The 15,099-nt window shown below is 34.7% G+C and overlaps 1 protein-coding gene across 1 annotated transcript in view; it reads right to left on the bottom strand.

Annotated features, from left to right (window-relative positions):
- Nucleotides 1–15,099, bottom strand: part of LOC138707455 (dual oxidase-like) — a 78,660-nt gene that overhangs the window by 36,984 nt on the left and 26,577 nt on the right. The window contains exons 9-14 of the mRNA XM_069836932.1: nt 13,976–14,094; nt 13,100–13,217; nt 6,861–7,021; nt 4,197–4,372; nt 1,279–1,406; nt 172–384 (exon numbers count right to left, since the gene is read on the bottom strand). Coding sequence (XP_069693033.1) covers nt 172–384; nt 1,279–1,406; nt 4,197–4,372; nt 6,861–7,021; nt 13,100–13,217; nt 13,976–14,094 — 915 coding nt within the window. The remainder of the gene's footprint in view (nt 1–171; nt 385–1,278; nt 1,407–4,196; nt 4,373–6,860; nt 7,022–13,099; nt 13,218–13,975; nt 14,095–15,099) is intronic.

Below are 15,099 nucleotides of genomic sequence, written 5' to 3'. Positions count from 1 at the left end.
TTCATAAAAATTAATTGTTCATATTTCTTGTACGGCTGAATCCACCAACTTTGGAATTACTGGCTATCTTGGTAACTATTAAGTTACACCACTGAAAGCAATATTTAAAAATTGTCATGTACTTTTTTATTGCGCAGTTATTATTCGAATTTCTAGTTACTACTTTCTTACCGAGAATGCATAGTCCAATCCCAATAAATGTAAATATGAATGAAACTTCACTGTTGGAGAAATAATCATATGTTTCAGGTTCAGTGCATGGTTCCACATTTGTATTATTTATTTGTGGGAGGTGGTGACAATTGAATGTTTTATTGTTCTTTAGCTGGCATATACTGCTTTGTAGGAAGTTTCCCCTTTTGCAAGAACTGTGTAGTTTTTCATCTGTAAAAAAGTAAAATCAATTTATTACGAAAGTTACCATTATAGTGGGTTTTGAAGCAAGTGAAACAGAGGAGGAAATTTTAAAATACTGCAGTAGTAGCAGTCGTGATGGTTGTGTTTGTCATTAATATAAAGAAAAGAAGAGTAAGAAATTTAACTTCATAAAATGTACAGTTTAAGTATGACAAATAGAAGTAATTGTGTATGCGCTTCCATGTGTTTTCTTTGTCAGTGGCGGACCTGAGAACTAGTGGCACTCTGATCGCTAAGATTCATCGTTTGAGGTCAGACACTTCGAAAAATATATATATTTTTTTTCACGCATTTAATGGCGAAAATTGCTAGGGCTGTTAGTATGCTTTGTTGTTGAGGGTTGTGTAGATGTCTTTAATTTGTTGTGTCATCAACTAACCAATTATGAAAGAATATTGTGTGGTTGTTTACAAAAATAATTACAAATGCCGTACTGTTTTGTTCTGAGTTGTATATCGGGATAGAACAGAAGTAATGACACAAGACTTTATTTTCACCTTCCAAAGTAAAAGATTAGTTTGGGAAATGGACCTGAACGATTCCACGAAAAGATAGGCAGCTTTCGGTAAATTATCGTATTTCTGATGTGCATTTTTCCGAAGACATGATATAAAATCAGACTGTTTTGTTGTAAAAGGTCAAAAAACTGCAATAGCGTGAGTGAGTTGAATATTACAACCAAGAGCTGAAAACTTGAAAATAGCTTTAAATTTGTAGGTTTTTTTCATTCTGTAACATTTTTAAAGTTTAGGTCGTACTATATACTATACATTCGAGACCATACTAGATTCGGAGAATACAGTAATCTTGTCCTCAAATATCTGGCATAGGTACAGTGAGTGAAAGATTGATAGTACTTACATTCCTCATCTGTTGGCGCTGCAAATGGGTTCTGCTGAATATCATCATAATTCATGTTTGTCACTGATAGTATTATATCATATACAGTTAGTAGTTTCAAGCGCCTTATTTCATCTTCGTCAAACAATCTGTAAAGTAAATTTTTGTCAGAACATCAAGTAATTAAATACTAATTAATAATATATGCAAGAATATAATCAATTCCGGTCGAATTTTGCTTCATAACTTCTCGTTATTCCTTAGGGTGAAATACAGTAATATGATCTCGTTTGACTTTAAGCTTTCATGGTGATCAACGTGGTGCGAGGTTTTTGGGTATTTTCACCGTATTCTACATGCAAAACGTCCAACATAGCTCTTGGTAATGGACCCAACAGGTTTCCCCTTTCCCTTTCCTTGCCTTCTCTGATGATGGAGCCGACATGCAGTTCCCAGACATTGTATGTCTTTACATGTAGGAAACAGTGAAAATACCCCAAAACCTCGCACCTGATATGATCTTGTAGTGCTTAATAGGCCTACTATTAGTTCTGTGTCCCATCCAGAGGGCACAGGCCTTTCATTTTTAAAAGGGTTCTAAACTTTAATTGTTATTGATCTGTGAATTCATAAGCTGCACATCACTAGAGGCAAGGCACAGCATGATAAGATGGGGAGAAAATTTCCTCTTGTGAGATATACAGGGTAAATCGTAAGTAATGTCATTAATTTCAAACAGGGTATTCTTTGAGGTATTTCAAACAAAAAGGTTTATTAAAATTTTGCTCGTTTTTGCTTCCTTTTCGAGAAAAAATTTATTTTAAATGAAACATTTCATAGCTATTTTGGGAAAACTGTGAATTAATTCCCGATATGCTCAGTCAATTTAATCAATCTTCTTAATGTATTCAGCTGTTTGTTGACAACATAAAGTCCACTATAGTCCACTGTAGTCTATTCAGTTGTTGTTTTTCACCAACGCAGTCCCACTATATTTTTCTAGTCATTGTGGTATACCTGGAAACGAGAAAGTCGATATTGCAAAACAGGCAACATATTTGCAACCAAGACCTCTTCAAGCGATATCTCTATACATTGCTTATGCTTCAGTAAAGTTTCATTTTACAAACCTATGGATCAACAATTGGCTCTCTTCTGACAAAGGAAAAATTTTACAGTCTGTACAAAAGAAACCAAATGACCTGGAAATGTACAGAAACGTGCTCAGTCAATTTAAGAGAGCATTGTATTATGATGAAAATGATTGAAAGAATTTTAGTTTTGTCCTTCAAATGTGCAGAAATTTGATCCTAACAAATGTAACTTCTCGTTCTGCAAACAAATTTTAAAACTTGATACACTTTGACAAGTGATACCAAGGAGGCATCACTTATGAAGCAACTAGGCCAGAAGATAATGGGGTAGGGTGGCTAGTTCCTTTCCCCCTCCATTACATACATCGCCCATTAGCTACACATTACACTAGTCAGACTTCAGATGCATACAAACAATTGTTCTTCTTCTGACACATATCATCAAGTGAGATGTACTGCGTATAATAGCCAGAACCTCTATCAGGGGATATTATTATCATTATAATTATTGTTATTATTATTACTATTATCACTGCTAATATATTAATTAAATTATTAATATATTCATGAACAGACATAATAGGTTAAGTGGAATAATTTGAGAACAAGAAGTAAATTTCGATCCTGTGATAGCCCACATTATTCCATACAAATTGAGAATTACTGTTTCCAGGTGGCCTATGTATTGTTTTTCTTTTCTTTTATCTGAATAAAATTTTTAATGAGAGATAACTCTGATTTTGTACTGTCATGTCACAAACTATTCAAAGAAAAAATATTGGTCACGGCTTCTCATTTATTTTCAGAATCTGCATATTCGGATATACAGGAGTAATCCCTTTATTTAAAGTCTTGACGAAATCTCTAGTCATTACTCTTTTTTGTGGTATATAATCGTAAGCATATAGGTTTTTCGTGTGAAATTTAACTAGCAATTAGTCTGTTACTTTACAATTACATACCAACACTATTAGTACACTGTTCTTGACGAGAAATATAAGTATTTAAATATGAAACTTGTTTCTTCAAAATAAATAATAAATCTGCTATGGAGGAAAGCTCAAAGGATTGACTAATTCTTTGAATTGTTGTTGTTCAGAAAGCTTATTCTTATTCATCTGCAGCTGTTTGATCTGAAAATAAGCGTTTGCTGCTGCTGTATAAAAACAGTGTAAAATTAAAATTGACTAAGCTATAAGAAATTTCAATAATCTGACATTTTATTAATCTGAACAACCATTACTTGTAATTAAGTTCTGCTGTAATGAGAATGTATGTGCTCGTTTAATTTCACAATACTGTAAATTTGAAAATAAAACTAATAATCTGAGCGTTTTGGGTACTCTTCCAGAGTCTAGCCCTTTGGACTAACTTTTTCTCCTGTAAAATTTATTATCTCTATGTAAATGTTTATATTTAGTTTTTATATATGTGTAATTGTAACGGTGAAAATATTATACAAATCTGGCTTTCAGGTAGTAGCTACCTGTAAAGCAGGTTTGAATAATTTCAAGGAAAAATTGTTCCGGGGCCGGGTATCAATCCCGGGACCCTTCGCTTAGCGCGCGAACGATCTTCCGACTGAGCTACTCCAGGAACTATACACGACACCGTCACAATTATATATTGTTAATCAAATAATTTTTTATTTATTTACTTTTTTTTTTTTTTTTTTTCATAAGTGTATATCATTTTTGGGAGTGTTTTTTGTAAGTAATTTTATGAGGTTGTTATTGATATGCTGATAAATTATTTGTCAGATTAAAATACGAGTAATAAAGATTAAAAAAAAAAATAATCTGATATAATAATGTTTTGAGTTGCCACATTAATGTGTTAACATACCCGTTGTTCTTGTTTTCAAACCAGAAGCGATCTCCATCTCGTATCCTGGTAAATTGATCTTTGATTATAGCAGTGAAAAGTTCTCCAGGACCTTTATTTGTCTCTAATATTCCACCGACCCAAGTATCAACATTATCCAGTCTATTTTTATGCAACTTCTTAAAGTTTTCCTTAGTCTGAAAAAGTAAATTGATAAATTATTAGGCACATGAATAATTCGCGGGTGCTCATGTAAAGGGGGTTAAGTATGATTTGTCTAAACTGGAATAAGTACAGATTTGAACTATCCACAATTACTTTTCTCTTGTGTTAACGAGAGCGAAGGAACGAAGCGACTACCAGATATTAGTGCTTGTGAGGACAGAATAGATAGGGCTTTTGAGAGGTTATTAAATGACGAAATGGAGGACAGAACAGTGGGGAAGAAGAGAGCTAAAAAGTGAGTGCAAGAAAGTTAGGGGTGCAAAAGTGATAGAATAGGAATAGAGAAGAAAGTGTTAAGTGTAAGAAGATAGTGTAAGAATGTAGTAAGATAGTCAAACAAACAATGAATAAAAGAAAATTGAAGTGAAAGAACATCTGAACAAATGTGAAGTGGAAAAGAGAGAAATTGGAAGTGTAATTAAGTGAATTAGATATTTCATGTTTTTCAGTGTTGTGAGTTAGAAGTACTAACAGGGGTACTATAACGGTAAGAGTATTATAGAAATAACTATAAGGAAAGAGGTAATAAAAGAGGAAATTTAGGAGTGAAGAGAAAAAGATAAATACGTAAATAAATAGAGGATAGAATAGTAGGAAAATAATAAGTGATGTGTTGTAAAATAAAGAAAAGGGAAATGTTGACAAATAATTTAGGAGAAAACAGCTGGAAAAGAATGATTAAGAGTAGGTAGATTTGAGAATAGAGAATAAAATAAATAAATAATTAAGGAAAAGGAATATGCAATATTTAATAGGAAAGCGAGAAATGGAAGGTAGACAGTCTAGGTATGACAGAGAATAGAAGAGGATAGATAGGGAAAGATAGACAGCAATTCAATTAAAACAGAAGAATAGGAAGTAATCAAGAAATACTTGGCAAATGAATATATTAATAGAAAAGGGTGGTATGTATTAAAAGGGTGCTGGATCGAAAAGCAGAAATGTGAAGGTCCACCATAACTGTGAATTGTAAAGTTGGCTGACAAATAAATATCATATGAAGAGTTTGCGGGAAAAACGATGAATGTCACAGTTTTCTTAAGGTTGATGTCATTATCTATAGTCCCGTTGCTCTTATTTCTGGCAGCCAATCACATTGCAAGTCGGCTACATTTAAACGTGTGCGTCTTGTCATTTGCTGTTGAATTCGTTATGGACTTCCTAAGGCTCTATAGATACTGGGTATAATCGTCCGCCATTTGCGTTCTTTCCTTGCCGTTTGCAGCAAGCAGATGAGAATTTACAACAGTACAAATTTTAATTCCGCGGTCTTTTAGGTGTACTTGTTTAAAATAATAATAATAATAATAGAATCAAGGGTAACAATCGACTTAGAGCCATGCAGCTGGATACTCCGATAATTAAACCTTCAACAAAAGTGCAACATTTAATCCACATACATTAAACATTATAGTCAACAATTGATTTCGTTAGGTATACAAAAGCTATCTCAACATTCACTTAGATATTTATTTTTAAGTTTCTCACATGAAACATTATAACAAGAACGTAATCAACAGATTGAATTTTTTTCCGGCAGCGAATCCCACAAAGCGCAGGGCCTGGGGTGACCGCCCCACTTGCCCCGCCGAAGGGCCAGCCTTTCTATGAGAATCCACAGTTCTAACAGACCTAAGTTGTTACTCTGCAAACTGAGGTCCGCGCATATGTTACTCCCAGTAACTGGGAAACTAGTACGGAACAGATTTCGAATAGGAATCATTTTTAAAAGTAATTCTTTCTAAACCTTTCTCTCACTTTGACTCCCATCTGGAGTTAAAAATAGAAAACCTTTTGAAGGTGTCAATGTCTATTTTGAACATGACACTTCGAAGTTAGTCATTTTTTCTCCCTTCCCAAAAAACATTTTGATTTCGAATTGTTTCTATGCTTTCCTTAGATATTTATCTATGAAACCTAAAATTTACAATGCGATTATCATAGGTGCTACGACGTGATAATGTTTAACGGTGCGGAAAATAGCGTCGTCTGCTAACCGCAACTGGCAATGAAAGAACTAAAATGGCGAACGATTATATGTACCTACTCTTTATAGAACCTACTCTTACTAGGACGTAAGCAAAGAGGCGGAGTCACGGCGTGAATAACAGTGACGTGACTTCAATTCAATGGATCACTGCGAAATGTAATGTTGTTCTTACGAAAAATGGTAAAAGGAGAATTATCACCACGAATACAGTAATCCTTTCCTTTATTTTCTATAGAAAAAACACTACATCTTGCAGTTATAGACTCAATTAGATCATTATGTAATCCTTAATAGAAATGTGACATTCATCGTTTTTCCTGCAAGCTCTTCATATCGTATCATATCTGCCTTTAAAGAACAGTTTAGTTTCTTTCTTTCAAAAGGATGACAATTCTTTTAATTTGTGTATTCGTTAGTGTTGAATAAGTTGAGTAAAATCAAATTTATGTAGGTACTAGATGTTTTCTTACCTCGTCGAGAATAAACCTAAAATCATCCACACTTTTTATTTTTGTAAGTCCAAATGCCTGACGAGCAGAGTTGTAATCTGGAAGACCATGATCACGACCTCTCTGGATATTGATTGCCATTAAGTCACGTCGAGAAAACTCTAATGGCCCAAATACTCGTCCTTTCAAAGAAAACATGGTCAGTATTTTATTTAGTATCGAGTTGAGAATGGTGTTTTAGTATTATATATATTACAAGACATGAAGCAGAAAACATAAAACAGTACAAGCGAATGCAAATGGGTGAAAACTACTTTCTTCCAAGACAGAAGTAGAGCATTCAACATCTTCAACCTCTTGTGGAACTCAAACACTGAGAAAACAGACCAATAAACTAAGAAAGCAGGCTAAATATTCAACATGATTGTTTAGTGCTCTACATCTGTCTTGGCAGAGAGTATGTGTATTGCATATTTTATCTGTCATTCTGGTCATTATCATTATCATATTTTATGGTTCAACAAACATCATGCGTTCACACCGCGGTCCACACTAATAAGAGCCAATCAGTGCACAGCTCCTTGGCTGACTACTCCCTCTGACACTATAAATTAAGGAGCTGGGTACCCTTAGTTATCATTTAACCCTGAAGATGAACATCCTCGAAATGTCGGTGGATCACCAACTTATGACCTGACTGGAAGCCCGAGAAAATCTTGAGTTATGTACATATTTAATAATTATCAGGTAAATATAATTTTGTGCATAACCACTGAAACTTCACTCTCCCAAGAATTTTGCTGAAATTATGCCCATATTTGTACCCTATGAATGCTGTGGGATATATGCATATTTATTGTGAAGTAAAATGAGTTTAAGTAAGAAAATTAGGTAGGATGCAACGTCATAAACTGGCCAAAGAAAAAGATAAGCAATTAATGAAGTTCTAAGTCATACTTCGAAGTTGAAGAGTTCCTTAAAGTCTTCCGTACCAGGCCATCTCGTTGTCATTCTCTACTTGCTTAAAGATACAGTGGGTGACAAGTGAAAGTAATAACAAATATGAGACCAATGCCGAAGCTATGTCTGAGCTTGAAAACGAATGCAGAACACATCACAAATGCTAACCACACCTACAGAGACATAAACACAGACATGGAAATTCTACATATTCAACCAAAAAGGCAGAAACTAAACATACTAGAACAATACGAAATATATAGACACACAAAAACTCATCCAAATGAAATTCTCAACACACAACTCAATTTCAGAATACACACACTCTTTGACTCCACATTACACTACACAAACACACTCCCCAGGAAACACAAACAAAAGGCGCCAAGACCAGCACCAACCAGTTCTGAAGATGGTCCATAACAGGCTGAAACATGTTAACCAGATACGATAAAATTTAACACGAGAAAGACATATGTATGTATGTATGTAGTTATTTACACTGCAAGTGGGCAAGCACCTGGTGGCAGTGGTATACACAATATAAACAATACACAATACAATTTAACACAATACTTACTTACAAATGGCTTTTAAGGAACCCGAAGGTTCATTGCCGCCCTCACATAAGCCCGCCATCGGTCCCTATCCTGTGCAAGATTAAGCCAGTCTCTATCATCATACCCCACCTCCCTCAAATCCATTTTAATAGTATCCTCCCATCTACGTCTCGGCCTCCCTAAAGGTCTTTTTCCCTCCGGTCTCCCAACTAACACTCTATATGCATTTCTGGATTCGCCCATACGTGCTACATGCCCTGCCCATCTCAAACGTCTGGATTTCAAGTTCCTAATTATGTCAGGTGAAGAATACAATGCGTGCAGTTCTGTGTTGTGTAACTTTCTCCATTCTCCTGTAACTTCATCCCGCTTAGCCCCAAATATTTTCCTAAGCACCTTATTCTCAAACACCCTTAACCTATGTTCCTCTCTCAGAGTGAGAGTCCAAGTTTCACAGCCATATAGAAGAACCGGTAATATAACTGTTTTATAAATTCTAACTTTCAGATTTTTGGACAGCAGACTGGATGATAAGAGCTTCTCAACCGAATAATAACACGCATTTCCCATATTTATTCTGCGTTTAATTTCCTCCCGAGTGTCATTTATATTTGTTACTGTTGCTCCAAGATATTTGAATTTTTCCACCTCTTCGAAGGATAAATCTCCAATATTTATATTTCCATTTTGTACAATATTCCCGTCACGAGACATAATCATATACTTTGTCTTTTCGGGATTTACTTCCAAACCGATCGCTTTACTTGCTTCAAGTAAAATTTCCGTGTTTTCCCTAACCGTTTGTGGATTTTCTCCTAACATATTCACGTCATCCGCATAGACAAGAAGCTGATGTAGCCCGTTCAATTCCAAACCCTGCCTGTTATCCTGAACTTTCCTAATGGCATATTCTAAAGCGAAGTTAAAAAGTAAAGGTGATAGTGCATCTCCTTGCTTTAGTCCGCAGTGAATTGGAAAAGGATCAGATAGAAACTGACCTATACGGACTCTGCTGTATGTTTCACTGAGACACATTTTAATTAATCGAACTAGTTTCTTGGGAATACCAAATTCAATAAGAATATCATATAATACTTCCCTCTTAACCGAGTCATAAGCCTTTTTGAAATCTATGAATAACTGATGTACTGTACCCTTATACTCCCATTTTTTCTCCATTATCTGCCGAATACAAAAAATCTGATCAATAGTCGATCTATTACGCCGAAAACCGCACTGATGATCCCCAATAATTTCATCTACGTACGGAGTTAATCTCCTCAATAGAATATTGGACAATTTAACACAATAATTACAATTAATAATAATACATAAAATAACCTAATTAATAAGTGAACCTAATTTTACAATACAACCTACATATTTATAGGCCCTACATAAGTTTCACATTGGTACTGATAATAATCTTTCACTTTACTTTCATCTCACTCGCTGTAGTGGCACTATGCCGCATTTCACTGACACTTCAGGACACATTTCACTGACACTATAGAACACATTTCATTGACACTATAAATTATCACTGATCGGAACTATTCACTGCACTGTAAAACCATAACTTCACTGACTCACCTCGCTTCACTGATACAACAGCTCAAATAAGGCAAATAATTACATCCTTATGCATACTTATAAACAGAACTACATTTAAACTAAACATTTCTAGTCTAAGACCCTCTTACAGGCTATTTTTAAATAATTTACAATTAAAAACTAAACATTTCTAGTCTAAGACCCTCTTACACGCTATTTTTAAATAATTTACAATTAAAAACTAAACATTTCTAGTCTGAGACCCTCTTACACGCTATTTTTAAATAATTTACAATTCAAACTCAAGGGAGTAACTCGTCAGGCTGAATAAATACATGTCACCTTAAAAAATTAATTGTTAAATGTCACCTTAATTTTAATTTACACTTTATACACAACTTTTTAAGTTATTCTTGAATCTCCTTAAGGAAGGACAGCCCTCAAAGATCGCTGCAGGTAGGTCATTCCAATCATTTATAGTTAATAGTCAGTTATAATATATATTCCGTGTGATATAGTGTTAAAAGTTGTATATGTACTTATTTAACAAGACAAAAAGAAAAAAAAAAATTTTTTTCTCAGTATGGCTCTGTAACTTATGGAACAAAAGGAATTTAGCATTTTTTAATAACAACTTTTAACCAACTTCCTTTAGAATACAGAATTTTACCAAATTGTCGGTGTTTTAAGAATTATTTAAAAAGACGTTTTTTGGGAAGATTATTTATTTTAATTCTCAGTTGATTTATTTTATTTCATGATTTCAAACTTTTTCTTCTTTCTGTCCAAAACTTTATGTTACCTTATTGTTTGTTCTTATTTGGTATCTTTCTTTAATTCTTGAGATATTGTATGTTTTCCACAGACTGTAGTTTCATGACTTTTTAAATTACATTGTACAACTTATGTACTGGTATGTATTTTTTGTATAGCCCCTACATATGAGTTGTACTCGTTGGGGCATACTTAATAAATAAAAAATAAAAAAAAAAACTAGAAGCTGCCAAGTGGCCCTTTTCATATGCGCACACACAAATTCTCATGCCAAAGGTATTCGTAAAACCATTGATGGTTCCTTACCTATGCTTAAATGAAGTATGGAGAAGATACTGAATTTGTGACACACACAGGCACAAATTAAAATAGAATAACAAACTTTTAGAAGTAGAACAAGGGAGCACCTAATGATACATAGCCAAGAAATCTTCACTGCTTAACTTAAGACGGGCCTAGGTTGCAAGACAAATACAATAATACCTAATGTTAGCGTCATTAGAATAAATAAATCTTAATATGTTCAGTTTGCAAGAAAGTAGCAGCACGAAAAATATTTGTACGGTTATATCTTAATTATATTCAATTTATCATCTTGTACGACTTATAAAGTCTCTTCTTCTTAGTTTGTAAACCATAACATCCATCAGGGGCGAATGCTAGTCACGAAAGTTAGGCTTGCTCTTTTATTCATAGGGGAAGATGGGAGGATATAATAATTCATAATTAATAAAAATAATCAGACCCACATAAATAATTTATTTTATAATTATGAAATCATTATGAGTCATGGATCATATTCGCTTATGAGATGTAGAACTTCGATGTAATATAACAAACATGGCCAACAAAACACTTTATTTAGTTTTTTCGACCCTGCCAACCAATGCACATTGTTGTATTGAACTGCACTGAACGAGCGCACATATTCTCTATGTCTGTCTTCTCTTGAATAGTCCTTCGGGAAAATGGTTTTAATAATAAGGTTTCAATAACACACAATTCCGAACTCATTGCAATACTTCAAATTAATGTTTAAGAATTAATAATACATGCATTCTGCTCATACAATTACATTGCACTCGCAAATCACAGCACATTCCCGCTGTCAATACTGGTCTGTGTAACGTTAAATAGTCGTTGGTGTAGCTCTCAGACCAGAGCTTCAAACAACACATAACAGAAGCATGTGCGCCTAGGACGGACTAAGGAGGAAGGCACTTGCGCGCGCATCATATTCTGCTATTTCTATGTCTTCTGTAGCTCTGAGAAATGAGCAAGCGTTGCGACACTTGCAGTGTGCAACCTGTGGATGGTATTACGCCTATACACTATTCCAAAAATCAAAATAAATTTTAATGTTGTTGTTGTTTTCTAATGCCAGGCATTTGACAATAAAGTCATTTGACCTCTTGCACTCCAATATTTTTCAAAGATATTATCATGACCAGCCACTGAAGCACAGATTTTGAGGTGTTCCGAATCCATTTCTTGGTTTGAGTTGCACAATGGGCAGTTAGGGGACTGATATATTCCAATTCTATATAGGTGTTTGGCCAAATAATCATGGCCTGTTGCCAATCTAAATGCAGCTACAGACGATTTTCGTGGTAAATCGGGAATTAACTGTGGATTTTGATGCAGAGAGTTCTATTTCTTCCCTTGGGATTGTGTTATCAAATTTTGTTTGTTGTAGTCTAAGTATGTAGATTTAATAAATCTTTTCACAGAGTAATATGTAGATTTAGTAACAGGTCTGTAAGTAGCAGTGCTGCCCTTCTTTGCTAAAGCATCTGGATTCTCGTTTCCCAGGATTCCACAATGGGATGGTATCCATTGGAATACGATTCTTTTATTGAGTGTTATTAGTGGAGAGAGCATTTTAATTATTTCTGCTGTTTGAGATGAAGGTGTGTGTTTAGAGACTATTGATAGAATAGCTGCTTTGGAGTCTGACAATATAACTGCATTCCTAAATTTATTGATGTGGCATAGAGAATTCCTGAGACTTTCACTTATTGCAATGATTTCACCATCAAAACTTGTTGTTCCATACCCAAGAGATCTATAAAGTGAGAAGAGACAGCACGTAACACCTGCACCGGCGCCTTGTTCTCTGGAGATCAAGGATCCGTCGGTGTATAAATGAAGCCAGTTTTGTGGAGGATACCTAATATTAATTGTCTCTAAAGACAATTGTTTCAGTATTTAATGTATGTAACGCCATTTTGAGAAATACACATTCTACGAAAATATTGGGCTTGCACAGCAAGCATAGCATGCACTGAGAAATCGCCCCTGACTTCCATAATCTTCACAAAAACTAAGAGCAGTGTGGAAAAGTATCACACAGTGAATTACTCTGGGTAATCTCAGATATAAAAATGCAAGAGTTCATATTTTATTACGTACCTCGTAAATCTTCAACAATATTGTGGTCTTCAAGTTCACTCAATTGAAAAGCCATGCCCATTAATATGCGATCTATATCAACATCACTCTTATTTGTAAGTTTAGCTTGAATGAATTCCTGAAATATGAAGAGACATGTTTTAACAAAAAGTACACTTATTTCAAATTGTAATATGATTTATTTAACCTTAATTAAATCTTCTATACCGTAAAACAGGGTGACTTGATAAGTTTTGTAGGTTGATATTTCGAAACGAAACAACAACCTACAAAACGTATGAAGTCTCCCAGTATATAAAACGGGGAGATAGACACGCTGGGGGGACTTTATACATTTTGTAGGTTGATGTTTCGGTTCCAAAACATGAACTTGCGAAACATATCAAGTCCCCCCAGGTGTATCAAGTAATCGGTATGAGTTTATCTCAGTACTTTGTATCCCTTTAGACTTTATATGAGAATAATTGAAATTTAATTTGTGTGTCTGATGATACTTTTACAAGTTCATAGAAGACTGTGTGTTTTAAACACTAACTCAAGGAATAACCCCTTGAAATTAATGACATTACTTACATTCACCCTCTGTGTGTGTGTGTGTGCGCGCGCGTGCGTGCATGCGTGTCTGTGTCACAAAATAATAAATTGTCTTGAGAGATTTACTGTATAAACTTTAAGCAAGTTATCTCTAATATGTAACATGCTAATATTTTGTATATATGTTGTTGTTGTTTTCTAATGCCAGGCGTTTCACAATAAAGTCATTTGACCTCTTGCACTCCAATATTTTTCAAAGATATTATCATGGCCAGCCACTGAAGCACAGATTTTGAGGTGTTCCGAATCCATTTCTTGGTTTGAGTTATTTTGTATATATACCTGAGGTCTCCAGAAACTGTTGCATGTTCTAATAGTTCCATTCTTGAGCATTTCATTCCTCTCAGCAAGTTCCGTTATTAGGTTACAGCCATTTCTGGCATAATCCCGTACATAAACACCTGATGGAAAATAACGTGAAGACTTAGTTCTTTCTTATTTGTTATAAAACTATTGAACTTATTCCTAATACATATCAGAAACAGTATGATGATAGTAGACTGGGTGACTAACATACAATGTTCACTGAAAATAAATTGGTGCATTGTTCTTACCAACTTAATTTTGTAATGAAAACTATTGAATGTATGTAGCAGAGGTATGATTTACGTTTTCTACATGTTTCTGGCATCTTAAAAATTATCCTATTTTAGTTCCTGCCTCGGCAGCCTTGTTTATTTCTTTATGAATGCATTCATTCATTAATTATTGAGTAGAAAATGCAGAAGGTCATGAAAATAAGTACATAATTTGATATTGATACTCAGAATTTTAATGATTTTATAGTTTCCTGAAAAGTGGTTTTCAAACGTGCCTCTCGCTGTTGAGTCGCCCACAGTGCCCGAGCTCGGTTATCAATGGTTGCTATTGCCAGCGATAACCGAGCTCCCTGCATTGCAACGAGCGACTTGACAGCAAAAGGCACTGTTTTATTACAGTCAGATGAATAGTATCAATTTCGATGAATGGGTTCATGAAAAGCTGGCTTATTTGTGTTGCTATTAGACCGTTTATAAATGCACTGAAGTTACACAAACCATCTTCTAACGTAAGTACTCTGTTAAATCACAATGTTTTCTTTGCTATGGAAGGAAAGGGTTACCTTTTTAAAATTATTCAAAATCACAATTTACGTTATCCATTACATATATACGAGGTCTGTCTAAAAAGTATCCGACCTTTAGCCAGAAAAAATATTTCAAATACCTGACGGGGTTGGGACCCTAATCCCCTTCAAAGTAGGCCCCTTGTGCTTGCACACACTTAGCCCACCGATCCTTCCACTGCCGGAAACACCTCTGGAAGTCTTCTTTTGGAATGGTGTTCAGCTCCGTCGTCGCATTCCGCATTATCTCTTCTCTACTCTCAAAATGGGATCCTTTCAGTGGTGTCTTCAATTTTGGAAA

Source organism: Periplaneta americana, chromosome 1 (genome assembly GCF_040183065.1).
Source record: "Periplaneta americana isolate PAMFEO1 chromosome 1, P.americana_PAMFEO1_priV1, whole genome shotgun sequence".
Lineage (NCBI taxonomy): Eukaryota > Metazoa > Arthropoda > Insecta > Blattodea > Blattidae > Periplaneta > Periplaneta americana.
This window is presented reverse-complemented; position numbering and strand designations above follow the sequence as displayed.